The 19,971-nt window shown below is 30.4% G+C and overlaps 1 protein-coding gene across 1 annotated transcript; it reads left to right on the forward strand.

The window, feature by feature from the left end:
- Positions 1-8,624: 8,624 nt before the first annotated feature.
- On the forward strand, positions 8,625-18,902 carry LOC115891378 (polygalacturonase-like). Its single transcript, XM_030911825.1, has 5 exons — positions 8,625-8,683; positions 8,910-9,248; positions 12,860-13,050; positions 15,362-15,689; positions 18,535-18,902. The coding sequence occupies exons 1-5, from the start codon at positions 8,635-8,637 to the stop codon at positions 18,792-18,794; spliced, it is 1,167 nt and encodes a 388-aa protein (XP_030767685.1). The 5' UTR covers positions 8,625-8,634; the 3' UTR covers positions 18,795-18,902.
- The last annotated feature ends 1,069 nt before the right edge of the window (positions 18,903-19,971 follow it).

The following is a 19,971-nucleotide window of genomic DNA, read 5'->3' on the forward strand; positions in this document are numbered from 1 at the left end:
TTTGTCCGAAGAAAAATCGTTAATTTACTATTAGATAAAAAAATCTGTTTGCGTATTTGCCAGTCAGTTTATTCATGTTCCTCTAGTTTTCTATACAAAAATAACATTTGCACCATATGCAACAAGTAGTGTAAAAATCAACTTTTTATAAGCTTTTATTTAACTTGCTTTGTATGTATGTTTGTTCGGGGCAAATCTTGTAAGCTAAATTAGAACCACTTCCTTTGATTGTAGGAAATTATACATTTTTTTACAAGGCATGACCAGAATTTTTGACAGCTGTTAAAATGGCGGCCAAAATGGCGCCATTTTTGAGGTTTTCGATTTTTTAAAATACTATTATAAAAAATTTATTATAATATAGGTATATTGTGGGTATATACATATATGAAAAATATGTTATATATGGGCGGCTATCTTGAAAAAATGACAGTTTAATGACATGTCAAAATTTCGAAGTGAACCGATTTTGATAAAAATCGACATAATATATATATATATATATATATATATATATATATATATATATATATATTGGCTGGCTATGGGCTAAAATGAAAGAAGAAAAAAATTCAGCTGTCAGAATTGACAGCTGTCCAAAAAAATTTCAAAGTTGTCCGATTTTGATAAAAATCGATATATTGGATGCCCCCTACCCCATAGTCGGTTTTCGTTTTATTTGTCTCACATTTGAACTGTCAAATTTGACAGCTGTCGTTTTTTTTAAGTTCTCCTTTGTTAATGAAAATCGATATACATATTATTAGGATGCCCATAGAAAGTTATTTAAGAAAAACCAGCATAACTAAAAAGTAAAAAATTAATTTTAAGAAAAAGAACTTTTTTAAAAACAAGCTTTTATTTAAATACACAAAAAAGAAAAAAAAACTTTTTCTTTAAAATTTTTATTATGAACTTTATAACGTCATTACATAATTTTAATATTATATTAAATCTTGTCGCGAGATTTGAGTGTACAGTTGCACTCATAAAAATCTGGTACGACAACTTTACTTTAAGTATATACAATATACATGACAATCTAAAACCTGTGTCTACCCTGTCTGTCTACCAAGTTTGTCTTATGATACACGACTAGAAAAGGAATTACAAGATAAAGTTGTCGTACAACTGTACACTCAAATCTCGCTACAAGCTTTTATATAATATAAAATTATGTAATGACGTTATAAAGTTCATAATAAAAAATTTTAAAGAATTTTTTTTCTTTTAGTGTATTTATGATAAAAAATAGTACTACGCGGGGAAATAGCTTAGACAGTGTATCTGACATGTTTCGGTTAATTTCCCCTGAATATTAAAATTTTATTAAAATTAAATTACTTTTGATAATGACAAAATCATAGTTTGTAAACCTAACGTATGTCAATTTTTGACTGGTGTTTGATTGTTACCAGTTCGGTTTTAATATAAAAATATAGGCAATATTTTTTAAATTACTTAATTAAATTTTAATTAAGTAATTTAAAAATTTATTTACGACTTTGAAAATAAAATAAAATAAATTAAATAATTTATTTACGACTTTGCTGTAAAATCAACAGGGGAGCAAACGACGATGCACCACCCGGTATGTGTATTATAGTAAACTCCTTGTTAGAATATAAATATAAAAGAATTAAAGTATTTTAATTTTTTATGAAATATATTTTTCTTCAAATGGCATCGGCGGCGGCGGTCCGTGTGTGATATCAAAGCGCGTGCCGAAGTCAAAAGGTGCCGACCAGATATAAACTAAACAAGTTATATTCGGAAGTGCGCATCTAGACAATGGAAATAATTTTTGTATAATTATATTCTTCACTTTTGAAAATTTCCGAGCCGTTAGGCTTTTATATTTTCCTATAACTAAAATACTGTGTTTTGTAATATCAAACTCATTATCTTATAGGTATAAAAATGTGTGTGAAACACAAAAAAATTATATAAACAGCAGTACAGCAGTGTGAAGCAAAAAAATATAAATAATTACTATATCAATAGGTATATACTGTATGATAAAAAAAAACGGCATCCGGTTGGCTTGGAAATAAACATCAATGACATTCCCCATATAATTTTACATATAAAATGACAGCGAACTTCATTTCATAGTCATCGCTGACGCCGTTCTTTTTTCGGTCATATTGTATCTTTTAAAAGATTTAAATCTTTTTTAAAATAACTTAAGTCGTTAAAAAGATTTTAAGTATTTTAAGTCATCTTTCGAAATAAATGAAATGACTTAAGTCATTTGATTTATCGACTTAAAATCAAATGACTTAAGTCACTAAAATGATTTAAGTCAAAAAAGACTTAAGTTTTCTGTGAGCTTGCAGCTCTGCTAGAGATGCTTTGCCATACTGAACAACACCATAGACAAGAAAGATAAACAACACACTAAAATAGGTGCAAAAACACGAAATAAAATTTAGTATGAAGTGCAGTTTTACACGGAGCGGAGCATTCGCTCAAACCGTCCGCGCTGATCGTCCCTGTTGTGCCGTTTCACATGGAGCGGGCCGTCCGGCGTCCGCGCGGACCGTCCGTTTATTGAAGAGGTACTATGAGCTTGTATGAGTATTTTGACATGGGCGCGGATGGTCCGCCCGTATGATTTCGTCCAACAGCCATCCGTCGATCCCTTGCTTCGACGGATCATCCGCGCCTATGTGAAAGTATTCATACATTCAATACTCATGGTACTTGTTCAACCAATGGGCGATCTACAGGTGAAAGTACTCCGTCAATTCTTAAAAATACACACAATGGTCCACGATGGTCCGCACGTCCGCTCCATGTGAAACAGCACTCAATACTCAATAGTATTATAAAAACGTCCCTTCGATAGTACATAAATACGGCAGCGCGCAGAGGTAAAAAAGAACCATTTTCTTATCGTCTATCGAATCTACGTATTATTTTCTTAGCGCAAAAACGGGTTAATATTTTATAGCTTTTTTGCCCTGAATATTTTGTCGAACCATTTTTGCGCTGATTAATATTCGATTCACTTTTGCCCAAAGTTGTGATGTATATGCTATTTTTGATCTTAGAGAAAATTTAAACCCACTTTTGCTTTGAACAAAATTTTATCCCACTCTTACTTTCGACCTCTCAAATATACTTAACAATTATAGATTCATTCTCTAAATTTGCACAAGCTTTTAAAATCAACGGAAAAAATGCTATAGATGTAAGTAATGCTCTAATAAAGTATTTTTCACTATTTGGAATACCTGAAAAAATTGTAACAGATAAAGGCAGCGAATTTGACAATGATACTGTTAAAGAAATATTAAATTTACACCATATAAAAATTCGACTATTATTGAACACTTACGAATAATAAAAGAAATGTATAAAAATGAAGAAGAAAATTTAATGGAATACGCACTAATAAGTTACAACAATTCAATTTATACTTCGACAAATTTTACCCCATTCGAATTAGTATTTGGTCATACAGATTTAAGAGACCCTAATGAAATATTTTCACCTAAAATGTTTTACTCTGATTACGCTGAAAATCATAAAAATCGATTAGAAACTATTTATAAAAATGTCAACCAAGATTTAAATTTAGGTAAAGAAAAGATTATTGAAAAATCTAATATACAGGGTGACGAAAATAAAAAATATTTTGTAGGACAAATAGTCTATAAAAAGAACCCGAATATTAGAAGTAAAAAACAAAATAAATTTTTAGGACCATATAAAATAACAAAACTACTAAAAAATAGAGTAAAAATAACGGGAAAAGATAAAGAAACTAAAAAAGAAGTGGTCCACATAAAGGAATTAAAGAAACCTTCTACTGTTACAGGTACGCAATCTACATCGTCCACTGTGAACAATTAGTAAATTTTCATAATTTAGAAGGAAACCCTGGTTTATTACTCTTAAAAATCGGAAATGTACAAAATAAAATAAATATCTGGTCATTTATACAGATATTCGATATAAATAAATTAATTAATCAATATTTAACATTACAAAATCAATTTAATATAATATCTGATCTGAGATACTCGAAAATGGCACAAATATTACTGAAAAATATAAAGATGAATTTTACAGCTCTTATAGTATAGCGAAATCATTAGAAAATAGAATTAATGTACAATTACATCAATTAAATCCTTTAAAAAATAACAGGAGAAAACGAGGTTTAATAAATGGAATAGGCTCTATAATAAAACAAATAACTGGTAATTTAGATTCCCAAGATGTTGAAAAATATGATCAAGCGATCGAGCATTTATCGAAAAATCAAGATAAGTTAAAAATTTCTATGATCAATCAAATTTCACTTTTTGAAAAATCAATCGATATATTTCAATCAAATCTACAAAACTTATCACGAAACCAATAAACTATAAATGTACATATTAAAAATATTGAACATATATTATATACAAGGGATATCGAATACATAGAAACTTATACATTCTTTTTTATAGAGATGGTTATAAATGATATAACAAAAGAATTTCAAATTATCTATGATATACTTGAACAAATAGAAACAGCAATTACCTTTTCTAAAATAAATACATTTCATAATAGTATCGTAAACCCTAAAGAATTATTTTCTGAACTATTATCTATATCTAAAATAATAAAAACAGTTAGACTACCTTTTGAGCCGGAAATAAAAAACTTAATAAATTTCGAAAGAGCAATGGAGATAAATACCCCTTGCCTATCCAAAGAAACAACACATTCGAAGTCCTTATTCCAATGTCAAAATACCTCATCATGCACGAGAAAAACTTCGCATTCTTGGATCAACCCTGTAAGGAAATCAACAGCAACGAGTTCCTCTGCGAAGACATCTGTTCAACAGAAATCAACAACGAAGACAACCCCTGTGAGGTTCAACTACTGAAGCTGAATCAACACCCTTCTGTAAAATAGTGCCAGTGCGAGTAAACCAAAATAAAGTGCAACGTTTAAACGCAAACCAGTGGGTCATTATTGTGCCGCGTTATACCGTAGCGTTACAAAAGTGCAATGAAAACGAAGAGAAAATTCCTTTGTGCGGTACTTATTTAGTAAAGATCAATAGACAATATGACATTAAAATTGACGATTTAACTATTCAGAATTTCATTAATAATAGGATTAAAACAACTACTATTATTTTACCTAAAATCAATATGTCTCTAGTTGATAGGAAATATCCAAATAATTTTAAACCTCTATCACTAGACAATGTAAACTTAAACAATTTAAATATTTTAAAATATAATTTAAAGATTGAAAAAAGTAATTTAAATGATATCTCTAACAAAAATATAATCCATAATAATATAGGAATAGGAACTATTGTTTTATATATTTTAATCTTTATTGTATTGCTTTATTTTATTTGGAAGTTATATGTTGTAAAATTTAAACAAAAAATTGTATCTTTTGAACTTCCAAATACTTCAAATTCTGAATGTAACCCCAGAATTTGAATTTTACGAAGGGAGGTGTTATATCCACCTATTAATATGGTTATGCCCTCTTAATAATATCTCCTCTTATTCTCGACATTTCCAGAATGTACTGTGAAGTGTCAGAAGTTAAAACTTATAAATTCTCCATTGCTTGGGCGTACCTTCAAGTCTTTGTTGGGACGTTTCAAGAGCATATTGTTAATGTACCAATAAAGCTTCACCGTCGTAAAACTGAGTTTTCTTTAAAAACAAAAGCACCACAAAAAGAACTTTAACTTGTATAATACACAAAGTAAAGGGACAAATTTGTTAGTAAATCGATTCTCGATGATTCGAAGCATTTTTTTACAAACAAAACAGAACATATAAAGCTTATCAATAATACAAGGGTATAGAAAATGTATAAATAAGGAAATAAAAATATATTTTTAAACTAAATGATTAATGATTATACTCGTTTAAATAAATAAATGATCTTTTTAAAATTACTTGTTTGTCTTTGCAAATTTGAGTATTTAATATTTATCTAAAACCGTACACTTCCGTTAAAATTACTGCACAACCTTAAAAATTAAACTTTTAATATGAAATGTTATACAAGTTCTTGATTCGACATTAACTCATTTAAATAAAACTTTAAATTGATCTAAGTTTCTGAGACCGCCATTTTGTTGAAAGAATCTGTTTTGATTATGATAAATTTCATAAAAATTATCACAGCGATTAATTAATCTTATATATTGAACTACTTGGCTTTTAAATTTCACAATCCTATCGGCCAAAATACTCTAAATTCGCGAAAATCCGTAAAATATTCCCATAAAAACAAATCCCAATTCACTTTCATTTCACAGAAACTGACAGACTGGACAAATATTAAAAATGAATGGAAATGGAAATATGGAACGACGTTGATTTTTCAATTTATTTTAATAATCTAACTGATCCGGGTCACTTAGAAATTAAATTTTCATTAAGTTATTTAATTATAATTGTTTCTGGCGAAAGCAACTTTATTACCAATATTTGTTGATAAGGTAACAAAGCATATCACTGTTAAATTATCAACATTTTATATAAATATTTATATTTTTCAACTACTCCAACTACTCCAATTACTCCACAGAGAATCAAACGAATTCGTTAATTAAACTATACTCTGTGGATGACTTGACAAAATCATGATGAAATTAAAGTCTCTAGATAGAGGGGGGCCCATGGGGCCATGGCTTCCCCTAAATAATAAGATTTTGGGTTAAAAATGGCGCCCTAAAAGACATATTCTACATTAATTTTTATTGCCCCCCCCCCTAAAATAAATTCCTTTATCCGCCTCTGCCCCTACGTTTCTAAAAACAATAACATATAAAATTTAGTAAAATAAGGGCGGTATTTCTGTTTTTTTTAAGTGTAACTCAGAACGGAAGCATTACAGAATGCCGCATTAAATAAATAATATGTCTATACAGGGTGCTACAAATTCGAGGTACGAGCATTGATATCTCGGTAACCGTAATAGATACGAACATGGTTAAATTGGGGCAAAGTTGCTCCTTGGGATATTCACCAAGTTGCGATAAAAAAAGTTTTAAAAATTTTAAGGATTGCTGAGTTTTTTGGAAAAAAGGAATTTTTTTGAAAATGAATTTTATTTTTTCCCGTCGTTACTTTAAAGACAATCAAAAAACTAATTACACATTCTCATAGCCACTTTATAAGGGATATTTGATAGTATTTTTAGATTTTCAAATCAGCTGATACTTTGTGAAATACAGAGGCCAACTTAATTTTTTTAAATACGGACCTGCATTTTTTATTTCAGGTTTTGAAAGAACTCGGTCTCCTGAGTACAATGATATGCCATACTTGATATTTTTTTTTGGGTACCTTAACAATAACGAAACCTTTTAATTGTTATTTAAAATATTTTCAAATCCGGTTCTGATTTTTTAATTTATTTAATCTGATTATATTCTTCACAACAATATTGATCAGCGCTAATTAACATTGGATAAGGAAAATCACACACATTAAAAATTGTTTTGGACATTTGAAATCAATACATTTTAACATTAAGAGTACAAAAACAATTAATGAGCAATAAAAAACAATTGAAGAGTATAAAATGCATTAGGAAGTATAAGAAGATCTGTTCAAAGAGCTATAAATAAGATTGATCGAAAAACAAATGTGTGCATTATGGAAGGTGGTAACTCTAATCGTAGTTATTTATAATAACTACGATTAATATTATGCATATTATTAAATCGTATACTGAGATTTCAAATTCACAATAAAAAAAGTTAAAAATAATAGATATCTTTAAATTGCTGCCCTGGATATTAAATATTTTAATCTTTCAATCGGCGTGATTTTTCTTATTCAATGTTAATTAGCGCTGATCAATATTGTTGTGCTGAATATAATCAGATTAAATAAATTCCGACTTCAAATTATTTTAAGTAACAGTTACCTAAATAGTTTTGTTACTGTTAAGGTATCCAAAACAAAAAAAGTATCAAGTGTCGCATATCATTGTCATCATCAACTCAGGAGACCGAGCTCTTTCAAAACCTGAAATAAAAAATGCAGGTCCGTATTTAAATAAATTAAGTTGGCCTCTGTATCTCACAAATTATCAGATAATATGAAAATTTAAAAATACTATCAGATAGCCCTAATAAAGTGACTATGAGAATGTGCAATTATTTTTTTGATTTTCTAAACAGTAACGACAGGAAAAAATATAATTGATTTTCAAAAAAATCAGTTTTTTTCCAAAAAAACTCAGCAATCCTTGAAATTTTTAAAAAAATTTTTGATCGCAACTTGGTGAACATGCCAAGGAGCAACTTTGTCCCAATTTAACCATCTTCGCATCTATTACGGTTTCCGGGACACCAATGCTCGTAACTCGAATTTTTAGCCCCCTGTATATTTAGCAAAAATCTCTGTACTTGAAAAATTTACCTCGTTTTTAAGTGGTATAGTTACTTTCTTCCATTAATATTGTGTATTAACCAGCTTTGGTTGCTTTTTTGAAAGTTTTATTTCAGATAATCAGTTTTTATTATATTCTTGCATTTTATTTTGAATAAAAATTATCGTCAATGTCCTTGAGAACGTAGCAATGTCTTCAAAAATATGTTTTAATGTGTATACAAGTGTCTACTCTTATTCATCAACAATGGTTTTCCGTTTCCACTTAGATGCAAGTGCGAGATTATTTATTATAAGTAGGTATATATTTATTATTATTAAGAACCAAATTTCAAGTACCAGTTCTACATAATTACTTCCAATAATATTTTGATGAAAATATATAAACAGGTCAGTTTTATTTTTTTTGTGACGCAAGTTGAATATTTACTAATGTTTTTAATTAATCCTATTATCAGATCCACTTCATATTGGCACTTAGCTAGTGCAGATATACTATAAAAAGAGATTGAAACTTTTCAGAAACCATACAAGTCCTCATAATGAACGCACTGCTTTACAACATCATATTTCTTGTTTCTTTGGCATTAGCCAAACCTTCAAACAACTCCTTAGGGGCCACTTGTACAGTAAGTTCATACGACGATGTGGCATCTGCGATTTCAAGTTGCACCACCATCAACCTGGGCTCTTTTACAGTGCCGGCCGGTACAACTTTAGCTTTAAAATTAAAAACCGGCACCACTGTCAATATCCAAGGTACTATCAAATTCGGATACCAAGAATGGAAAGGACCTTTGGTTCAAGTGTCGGGAAAACAAGTTACAATTAATGGTGCTAGTGGAAAATTTGATGGAGAAGGTAAGAATTTAAATTTATATTAATTCAATTAATTTTAAGATAGACTACGATATCTATCTGTTAATACTACGAGAATCAACATTTGGGTGATATATTTGTGTGATACTTGCAACTTACAATTTTTTTTCAAAATTATTATTACTATTTGTATTTTCTGATTAGTATTAATTTTATTAATAAATACAGGGTGGAAAGGCAATGTGCATAATTTAAAATTATTTTCAAATGTACAGGGTGTATCAGAATTAAGATCCATACCAAAGTTATATTTTTTCTTATGGAACACCCGTTATTTTATTTCATTTTTGAATTCTTGGGCATAAAATAAGGCATTTATTATAACGGTTTAATATATTTTAAAACTTTGGTTTTTGAGATATTTAAATAGCATGCTTACTATTGCAAATATTGCTTTAATTGCTGCTTACGGTTACCGGGAGGCATTTGTTTTCTGGGTTATGGCCAAACCAAAGCCTACCCAGTGAAAGTGGGCGAATTTTAAAAATCTCTATATTTTGAGCAAAATATCAAGTATGCTATATTTTTGAAAAGGTAATTTTAAGTTCTGTTTAATAAATTAAAAATACACATAGTGTCGCATATAAAAAATAAAATTTTCTATTTATAACTCTTAAATTATTAATTTAAAAAAAATATATACTTAAACCATTAATAGTCTGGCTCTTTGATATATATTTTACTATGCTCTCTAGAACAGCATGCGGCCCGTCTGGCTGCCGGTAAACGTTGCGTTTCCTACTGTGTATTGAAAGAAAATCCTTATTAGTCCTTTAAATTCTAGTACTGAATATAAATCTAACATGTCTCCATAGCGCAGTGCGTAGAGTTTCCGTCCACGAACCGATGATTCAGATTTCGATTCCGGGTCAGGGCTAAATTATTAATATTATTAAATAATTCTGGTGATTCAAAAAAAATATTTAATACTTTACTATCAGAATATAAACGAAAATGAAATAAAAGTCTTTGCCCTGAACCGGATTCGAACTCTGAATCATCGGTTCTGGTGATTCAAAAAAAATATTTAATACTTTACTATCAGAATATAAACGAAAATGAAATAAAAGTCTTTGCCGTGACCCGGATTCGAACTCTGAATCATCGGTTCGTGGTCGAAAACTCTATACACTGCGCTATGGAGACATGTTCGATTTATATTCAATACTAGAATTTATAGGACTAAATTAATAAAAAATATATAGAATCTTCTTCCGATGCGCAGTAGTGAACGCAATGGCTATCGGCAGCCAGACGGGCCACATGCTGTTCCAGAGAGCATAGTAAAATATATATCAAAGAGCCAGTCGTCTTAAAATACTTTCTGGAAAACGTTGTATATTTGTTAAAACTATACATTTTTGAAAAACACCTCGTACATCCGAAACGGTAACAGATATCGATGTGCGATTTTTACCATCATGTTTTTGATAAAAATTGAGCTCCAGATACCGAAGCATAGCCTTATTTATTATTATTATTAGTTTTTGTCTATCTCCTATAGAAAAGGATGTTTTCCTTTTATAGTCTCCAATTTGACCCTGTACATACCGGGTGTTTCTGAAAAGTGGCTCACCCCTATAACTTTCTTATTTTTTTCAGAAAATAAAAACAGAGATTTGGTATGTTAGTATATGACATAAATAAGAATTGATTAACCTAATTCAATAATTGTTTTCGTTCACTTCCTGTTTCACTGGAAATGACTACAACTTTTAATTTGTAAATATTAATGTGGGTATTTTTTAGTTTATTGAGATATAGAGAGAAAATTGCATTTTGAATATCATGTCAACTTTTGACATATTTAATTTAAGAATATAGCAATTTTAATTTCAATCCAGAGTGCCATGTCCATTAATGTAACAACAAATTGACTAGAAATATCAAGTATGTGGTAACAAATTATTTTTTAAAAAATGCTTTTTCCAAATATGCCAATGAGCCGCCTTCGTTCCATTTGAAAAGAAATGAGTTATGATGAAAAATACGATTTAGGCATATTTTAAACTTTTTATCGCGACCAGGAAAATGCACAAAAAACATTAGACGATCAAATATATTTTTCCAAAGTTCCTTGATTAAAAATTAATGATTTTAACACAGCCGTGGCAATCTAGTTGAAATTTAAAATGCTATTTTTTTATTGAAAATGTCAAAAGTTGATACATTATAATATAATGTTATGAATATTATTCAGAATGTCATTCTGTCAAATAAGCTAAAAAATACCGAGATTAACATTTACAAATCAAAAGTTTGTTAAACAAGGGGTTAACAAAGGGTTAAACAAGAAGTGACCGAAAGTAATTGAACACGTCAATCTATTCCGATTTATGTTCCATACTAGGACCTATACCAAATTTCATTTTATTTTCTAAAAAATAAAAAAGTTATAGGGGCGAGTCACTTAACCAACATCAACACATTTAAACTATATCTAATAACAATAAAAATAAATAACTAACTAAAACATGAGATTTTTCTATGGGTGTTTGACATATCGACCGTCTTCTGTTATGGACAGACGGGGCCGTTTTTGAACATTTCTCAAAGAATTCACTAACTCAGTGGGGGTGAAAGATACCCTCTCATAACTGCTAAGTGTTTTTAATTCTTGTCTAGATTATAGGGGCAATTTAAAAATAAGAACCTTTATTCTTCCGCAAACATATCCATAGGATTAGATTCATAGCCACTAAGTTCGGCGGCCTCGACGGCCAACAGCTGCGATCTTGGTTAACTATTCAATTATTCTTGAAATTGGCTGCATAAATTTGCTGACAACTTCAGCGTTCTGAGGCGGTGTCGCGTTTTGCTGTAAAAATATGTTTTCGAGGTTCACTAGGGGCCTATCATCAATAAGGGGTCCAAAGCCTACTAGTTAAAAGTGGCGAACTTTTAAAAATTCTGTATTTTGAAGGGGATTACAACAAAATATCAAGTGTGCTATATTTTTCGAAATGTAATTTTAAATTATTTTCAATAAATCAAAAAATATACAGGGTGTCCCATATAAAAAATCAAATTTTCTGTTGATATTTCTTAAATTATTAATTTTAAAAAAAATATACTAAACCATTAAATTCTACGTAAAAAGGTGCTTTAAAAACGTTGTCATAGAAATATAAAATTTTCCATCTCGTTTTCCATAGCAAAAAAGTTACAGCGATTTGTTAAAAAGGCACATTTTTGAAAAACACCCCGTAACTCCGAAACGGTAACAGATATTGATGTGTGGTTTTCACCATCATGTTTTTGATGAAAATTGAGCTCCAGACACCCGACCCACTTTTAAAAGCTTATAACTTTTTTGTTTGTTGGGTTAAGCAGTCATTCAAAAAACATGTAGCAGTTTCAGCCAAGTTTTTGCGATTGTCAAAAATGACAGGTGTCACAAAAACTTTTTAAATGGGACACCCTGTATATTAGTATGTACATATGTGCATTCTTCTTAATTTCTACAATATGTTTTTTGAATGAATGCTTTAACCCAACAAACAAAAAAGTTATAAGCTTTTAAAAGTGGATCAAACTAAAATGATAACCCTGTACATTATATTTTATTTATTGACAGAAAAAAATGTTTACAGGTGCTAACTACTGGGACAGTCAAGGTGACAAAGGAAAAACAAAGCCAAAGTTTTTCAAAATATCTACTACATCAAGTTCTACTTTCAATGATATTACTCTGAAAAATTGTCCTCATCAATGCGTCTCTATTAGCAGCGCTTCAGATACTACTTTATCAGGTTGGAACATTGACGTATCAGCAGGAGATAGCGTAAGTTTTTATTAGCAGTAAAGAAAATATACTTATAGCCCTTCTTATATTATCTCACATATTTTTTATTAAGGATATTTTTATTTAATACTCTATGCAACAATCATAAAGCATATATTGTAATCTAAATTATATAGTAATAAATCTGTAATAAACGAAAATAATATAGATTCGATATAATACGTGAACAAAATAAACATAATAATATGTTGTCCTCTCAGCGCACTCAGTGATGAGGTATTCTGGTGTCTTCCCATTGTCTCTAATTTATGTATGACATAAATTAGGATTGATTGACATATTCAATTCTTTTCGGCCACTTCCTGTTTCACAGGAAATGAAAACTTTTGATTTTTAAATGGAACTTTCGGTATTTTTCTACTTTATTCGATAGAAAATGACACTCTAAATATATCATGACATATCAATGACATATCATATGTCAACTTTTGATATTTGCGCTTAAAACAAAATTGTATTTTAAATTTCCTTCTCCATTGATATGTTTTACACCCTTTATCAATATTTATAAAAATTAGAACTTAACTATCTTATGTAAGGAGGGTTCAATATAATTTATCAGATTTGAAATAAATACTGTCCTAAGGGTAGTTTACTCTTGACTCGAAAAATATCAAACCCCATTAAAACGTACATCTATGACGTATTTCTTATCCTGGGCAAAATGTACGTCTTATAGCTATACAGCCTCCTGTCAAAAATAAAAAAAATCGCTCAACAAACAACCAAGATATAGGCTTGTATCCATCTTAAGTGGGACACCCTGTATATTAAATTTTATGTAGGATTTGCTTTCTAGGTCAATCGAATTAAGGTAATTTAGGGTAAAATTAATTTAAGTAATAATAAAGCTTTCGCTAGAACGCGACGTTTTAGAACTATAGGTGAAAATCTAAAAAAATCCAAGAATACTGCAGTCTTCTGGGCTTCGTTACTCGAACGGTGGTCGAGCAACCGTGCAAACCTAGGATATTTCTCTTTTACGTCAATTGGTCAATTAAAATAATAGTTAGCTTTCCAACACTTTTTTCAATGTGACTATTTTTATTTTAAAAGCATTTTCAAAGTATCCTCATTTAAAAATATCTGACGTAAAGTATTAGTCTAAGAGCTAGCAATGTTTTCGAGAACTAAGATTAAATTAATTTAAGGAATGTCTTATAAGTAGAATATTTTATAAGTAGAATGTATATAAGGCCTGTGTATAAGAAGAATTTGATACTTTCATTTGTTTTGAAGGATTATTGTAGTAATTAATTATTAGATAGGTATAGGATGGTCTGGCTGCCGGTAGGTTGCGTTCACTACTGACGCTATAAAGATCATAGCAAGGCAAATAGAATAAAAAATAATATACAGGGATCCCATTAAAAAAAATATATAAGTTTTGGTCATATTACTATAATGACAGCTCCCAGAACTAGTTACGCCACTGGATTCTAAGTGAAAAACTCCAAGGTTCATATTTTTCATCCTTTCGATAAGTTCTAAGATAATCGAGATACGAAGGATGTCGAAAATACATTAAACTCAAATTCATCCTGTATTTCAGAAATTAAAAAGGCTAGGACAAATCTATGTGTAGCATATTTCATAAAAAAAGCAGCAAATTGTATCTCCACTTCCTCAAAAAGTAGCATTATATAATCTCCACTCATAAACGAGAAATTCCATAAAACACAAAAATGGGACATCTTGTACACATGTGATGCGCAGTAGTGAATGCAATCTATCGACAATCAAACCCTAAACATATCTAATAAAATTAATTACCACAATAATCCTTCAAACCAAATAAAAGTATCAAATTCTACTTAAATACAGTACGGCTCATAAACCCACAAACGCCATCCGTTCTGATGAAAAAAAAACAAATATTTAATACTTTATTATCAGAATATAAACGAAAATAAAATAAAAAAGTTATCCCCCGAGCCGGTCTCGAACTCGGACTCCTCGCTTCATAGGCGGAAACTTTTCGCGCCGCGTTATGGAGACTTGCCCGATTTTTATTCAATATTAGGATTTAAATGACTAAATAAAAAATGTAGGATCTTCTTCCGATAGGCAGTAGTGAACGCAACGTGTATCGGCAGCCAGACGCGCTGGCTGCACGCTGTTCCAGAGGGCATAGTAAAGAGTATATCAAAGAGCCAGCTTTCTTAAAATATTTGTTTTCCCGACGTTGCTAGCTCTCGTACTATATACTTTCTCGGCTGTCACATATCAAATCGTGTTTCTATCAAATTGGGGTTCAACCGATATCAAAATAAGCCCATTTTATTTTTAGGCAGGTGGACACAACACTGACGGCTTCGATATCTCCGGCTCGACCGGCATCACCATTAAAAACTCCGTTGTCAAGAACCAAGACGATTGCGTGGCTATTAACCAAGGTTCAAACTTGGTTTTCGAAAGCTTAACATGCAGCGGTGGACACGGGCTCAGTCTCTCAGTAGGACAAAGTACTGAGAATGGGGATGCAAACACAGTTAAAAACGTCGTTTTTAGCGATTGTACCGTAAAGAATTCTCGAAATGGCATCCACATAAAGACGCACAAAGATGCCGGTACCGGTGCAATCAGTGATGTGACTTACAAAAACATTAAACTTTCTGGTAAGTTAATTTTGTCTCAAGCAAGTAGCTAAATTCAAACATTGGCGTAGTACGTATTGAACCAATGAGCACATTGTATTTTTGATGGTTATAACGCATCATCGATCTCAATAGTCCGGTTCTTTTTATGATTCTAAATAATTTTAAGGTGTTAACGTTGAAATTAAGCATGGAAGTCGGAAAACTTTGGCGTTTACATTAAATTATACCAGCAGAAAAAAAATAAAGGTGTAAATAACAATAAGATGTTTCCTCTCAGAAACGGTAAGTAGCTAAACGACCAGTGAGTTCCTGCAGATAGAGCTAGTGGAGCTCTATATTCGCCCCATTTGAACTGTGTTTCGAAAATTCACAGTTTCCGAGATATTTAGTTAGAAAGATTTCGATTGTCGATTTTCTGAATATACTCCTAGAATTTTTTTTTATTTATTAACTATTTATTATTATTATTTTTCTCACTGGTACGGTGAGAAAACGTTAATGTAAGAATTCTAAATGCAATCTGACCCCCTTTTTAGGCTATGTTGTATTTAAAAAAAATACCGAAAATGAAAAAAATCGATTTTTATTTTTTTTTCTCACCCTGTATGTACTTTTTTAACAAACCGTGGATACGTACTAAAAAAATTAACTAATCGATCTACATCGATCCACGCTCAAAAATCTTTCAAATCGGAATTTGATTTAGAAATCAAATTTCTGTATAGTAAACGAAGTAGGCTTGAAATTGAAGCCTATGGACTTTACAAAAAACTTACTTATAAGCTAACTAATGTAGAGTATGAATGTTGGTGTCTCTTTCAGAGAAATATGTTTGTGGTTATCAATTCAAAATTTGTTAAGAAAATGTCCATTTTGAATAGTAAGTTTAAAAAATTAAAAAGCTCTAAAAACAAACATGTTTTCCAAAGAGACATAAACATAGTAGAGAATCTTTCTTCGCAGACTTTTAATAAACAAGAGCTCAGTTTATTAAACAAAGGTTTAAAGTTTGCATTGCCCAACTCTGGTAGCGCTTTGGAGGAAATCGTCGTTGGTGTTGAAACTGCTATTCAGCACTTGCCCGAGGCTTCTAAGGTATTTGCAAGAGAGGCTTGTAGAAATCAGTTATCAAAAAATATCGTTTCAAGTAAATCATTAAAATCTAACAAGAAGCACAATATTGTCAAGAGTTAACGTAACAAAGATTGTTTCTACCTAAAAGCTGATAAGGGAAATAAGGTTGTTATATTAGATAAAAAAGACTATTACGATAAGGTTAACAACTTAATCGATAATGGCCCCTACATAAATTTGAAAAAGAATCCTTTCTCTAAGATGGTAGCAGACGTTAAAAAAACTCTAAAAGAATGTAACACCCTTATTGATCTCTCTTTAAAGAGGAAATTGCAAGTATCCTTAATTATATAGTGCTAATAATAAATTACAACAATTATTAGGTAATCCAAAGGATAAAAAACCTCCACTGGAAAGGTCGGGTATTTATGAAATTTCTTGTAAAGATTGTAATCAGAAATATGTTGGGCAAACTAGAAGATCAATATTAACTAGATTTAAAGAACATTTAGCTCAGATAAGATATGGTAGACCGGATAAATCTTGCATTGCCGAACATATTGTTGATAAAGAACATTGTATAGATCTTAATAATTTAAAATTAATTAAACAACTCTCAAATTACAGGCAATTAGATGCATATGAAAGCATCAGAATTAATAAATGTAAAGATAGTATGAACAGAGACAACCGTCCAATTCCTTCAAGTTCTTTGTTCCTACTACTCTAGTGGCGGAAATCTAACTGTTACGCTCAGTTGGCTCTGACTCGGTTGGCTAGATTTTGCCACGCCCACTCGGTGCCCACTGGGCGAGTATATAAACGCTCAACTTGTAGATTGTACTTTAGTTTATAATCATCTGCTGATGATGCTAACATAGTTAGCGAAACGCGCGTCCAGTGTAAAAGTAAAAGTGTTTTGGTGTATTGTGGTGATTTAGTGTTTTTATTTTGTTTAGCTGTAATATATACAAAGAGAGTAATAATATATAATAGAGCTCCACTAGCTCTATCCGTATAGGCTTCGCTAGTCGTTTAGCTACTTACCGTTTCCGAGAGATTACATCTTATTTTTATTTGCACCTTTATTTTTTTCTGTAGCGACCAAACGACAAAATTTTCAAAGTGACTTCCACGCTTAATTTTGACGTTAGAACCTTAAAAATTATTTAGAATCACAAGAAAATACCCCCTAACCCCTAAAAAACACACGGGATCTAATATCCCGACCGGACTACAAGTGTGAATTAGAAACATACTCTGTACAGGATGAGTCTTAAATAAGTCAAGTCAATATTTTCGGGGCTAGTCGATCTCGATAAAAGAAACATAATTTTCTCTTTACCGTTTTCCAAATAAGCCTAAAATAAATAGTAAGATATTTGATTATACTTTGAAAATTTCCAAAAAATATATTTTTTGCTTAATTTTTGAGAACCACTGGATTTTTTCTGGCTTTTCTTTCTGGTAAATTTAATCTACTAGCTATGTTGCCATATTATGAAGATATTATGATTTTTAACTAAAAAATTATAAAATTTCTTTAAAAAAAATTCAAATTTTCAATTTTTTTTGCGAAAAAATTTCACAACCTCTTAAAATTTTGGCACTTATTTAAGACGCACCCTGTATATTATTCATTACATTGATTAATAATTTGTATATAAATTAGTCAACCTTATCAGATAAAATATCATAGAAGAATACATAAAATGAGTCTTTTTCTGAAAAGCGTGTCAAATAACCTCTGTTATGATCTTAGGTCTACATGAATCGATTTTATTTTCAGGAATTACCAATTATGGCATTAACGTTCAAGAGAATTATGCAAATGGTGGCGATAGTGGTGATCCGTTAGGTAATATACCTATTACAAATTTGAATCTCCAATCGGTGACAGGCTCCATGTCTGGAGGATCTAGCAGCATGTCGGTATACATTTTATGCGGCGATGGAGGATGCAGTAATTGGGCATGGTCCGGTGTTTCTATTTCCAGCGCGAAAAAATCAAACAGCTGTAACTTTACGCCCTCTGGATTCACTTGTTAAACGTTTAAGAATTTTAATAAATAGAACATAGCTTTAGTAATATATTATATTATGACAAAATATTTTTTTATACTTATAATGAATAAAATATACACTGTAAAAGAAATATTGAATTTTTTTAATTTATATCTCTCTGAATCTGTACACTGAACCAAAAGTCGACATAAATATAATGAAAAGTTCATTAATATAATGAATTAAATCATTAATTTTGAGCCGATGAACGATTTCATTGGCACAAGGAAAGGAATTCATTAACTCTATGCACTTTAAGTTCATTAAATCAATGAACAGTGTTCATTAATTTGAAGAACACATTCATTGGTACAATGAACAGATTTCATTAATATAATGTACCTAAATCCTTATATTAATGAACCGTTATCATTAATACAATGAAATAATTGCATAATCTATTTAGTTATACATTTAAAAGTCGACACTATTAGTAACTCTTGTTACACCGTATAATCGATGATGAAGATCGCTGTCATTGATATGAAATGTCATTGATAGTCATTTCCCAGCCAACTACCTGAAATAATTCTACTATAAATAGATTTCCATTTGAACAAGCCCTTAGCTACAAAGGTAACAAAATTACTAATAGTGCCGATTTACTTACGAGCACAGTAAATTTTTCCATTAGGGATTATTAATAAAAAACAAGTGCAATAAACTAATAATAATTTATTAAACTCAATATAGCATATAGAAATTAAAATTTAAAAAAATCGAATCGACGAAGAGAATAGTAATGTTATTATTAATTTTAGGGTAAATTATAATAAGAAAATTAATTTACCAGACGATATCCTGAAGGATTTCTATAAAAAGACTATTTCTTCATTATATTAGCTGTATCCTTAGACTTGATAACGCCTAGACGAATTTGCAACAGGCTTTCCAAGTCACATCAAGTGGGTCCGATGTTAAATTGTCGAATTTGAGGGCTTGAAGGCAGGTCTCAACATCTTCCGGTTCTAAAAGACGTATATCAAAATAATTAAAATGTCAAATATTAAAAGAATTTACCATAATCAGTTCCATGCCTCGACTTGTTACTATGTTTTTCTTCTTTTTGTTTTTTATATTCTGAAACATATTTGGAAACCGCTGTTTTAATGAATACCCACACCAGAGATCTCATATAGCGGAATTTGATTTGACAACACAA

This window comes from Sitophilus oryzae, unplaced genomic scaffold (genome assembly GCF_002938485.1).
Source record: "Sitophilus oryzae breed Bouriz unplaced genomic scaffold, Soryzae_2.0 scaffold_1180_pilon_pilon, whole genome shotgun sequence".
Taxonomy (NCBI): Eukaryota; Metazoa; Arthropoda; class Insecta; order Coleoptera; family Curculionidae; genus Sitophilus; species Sitophilus oryzae.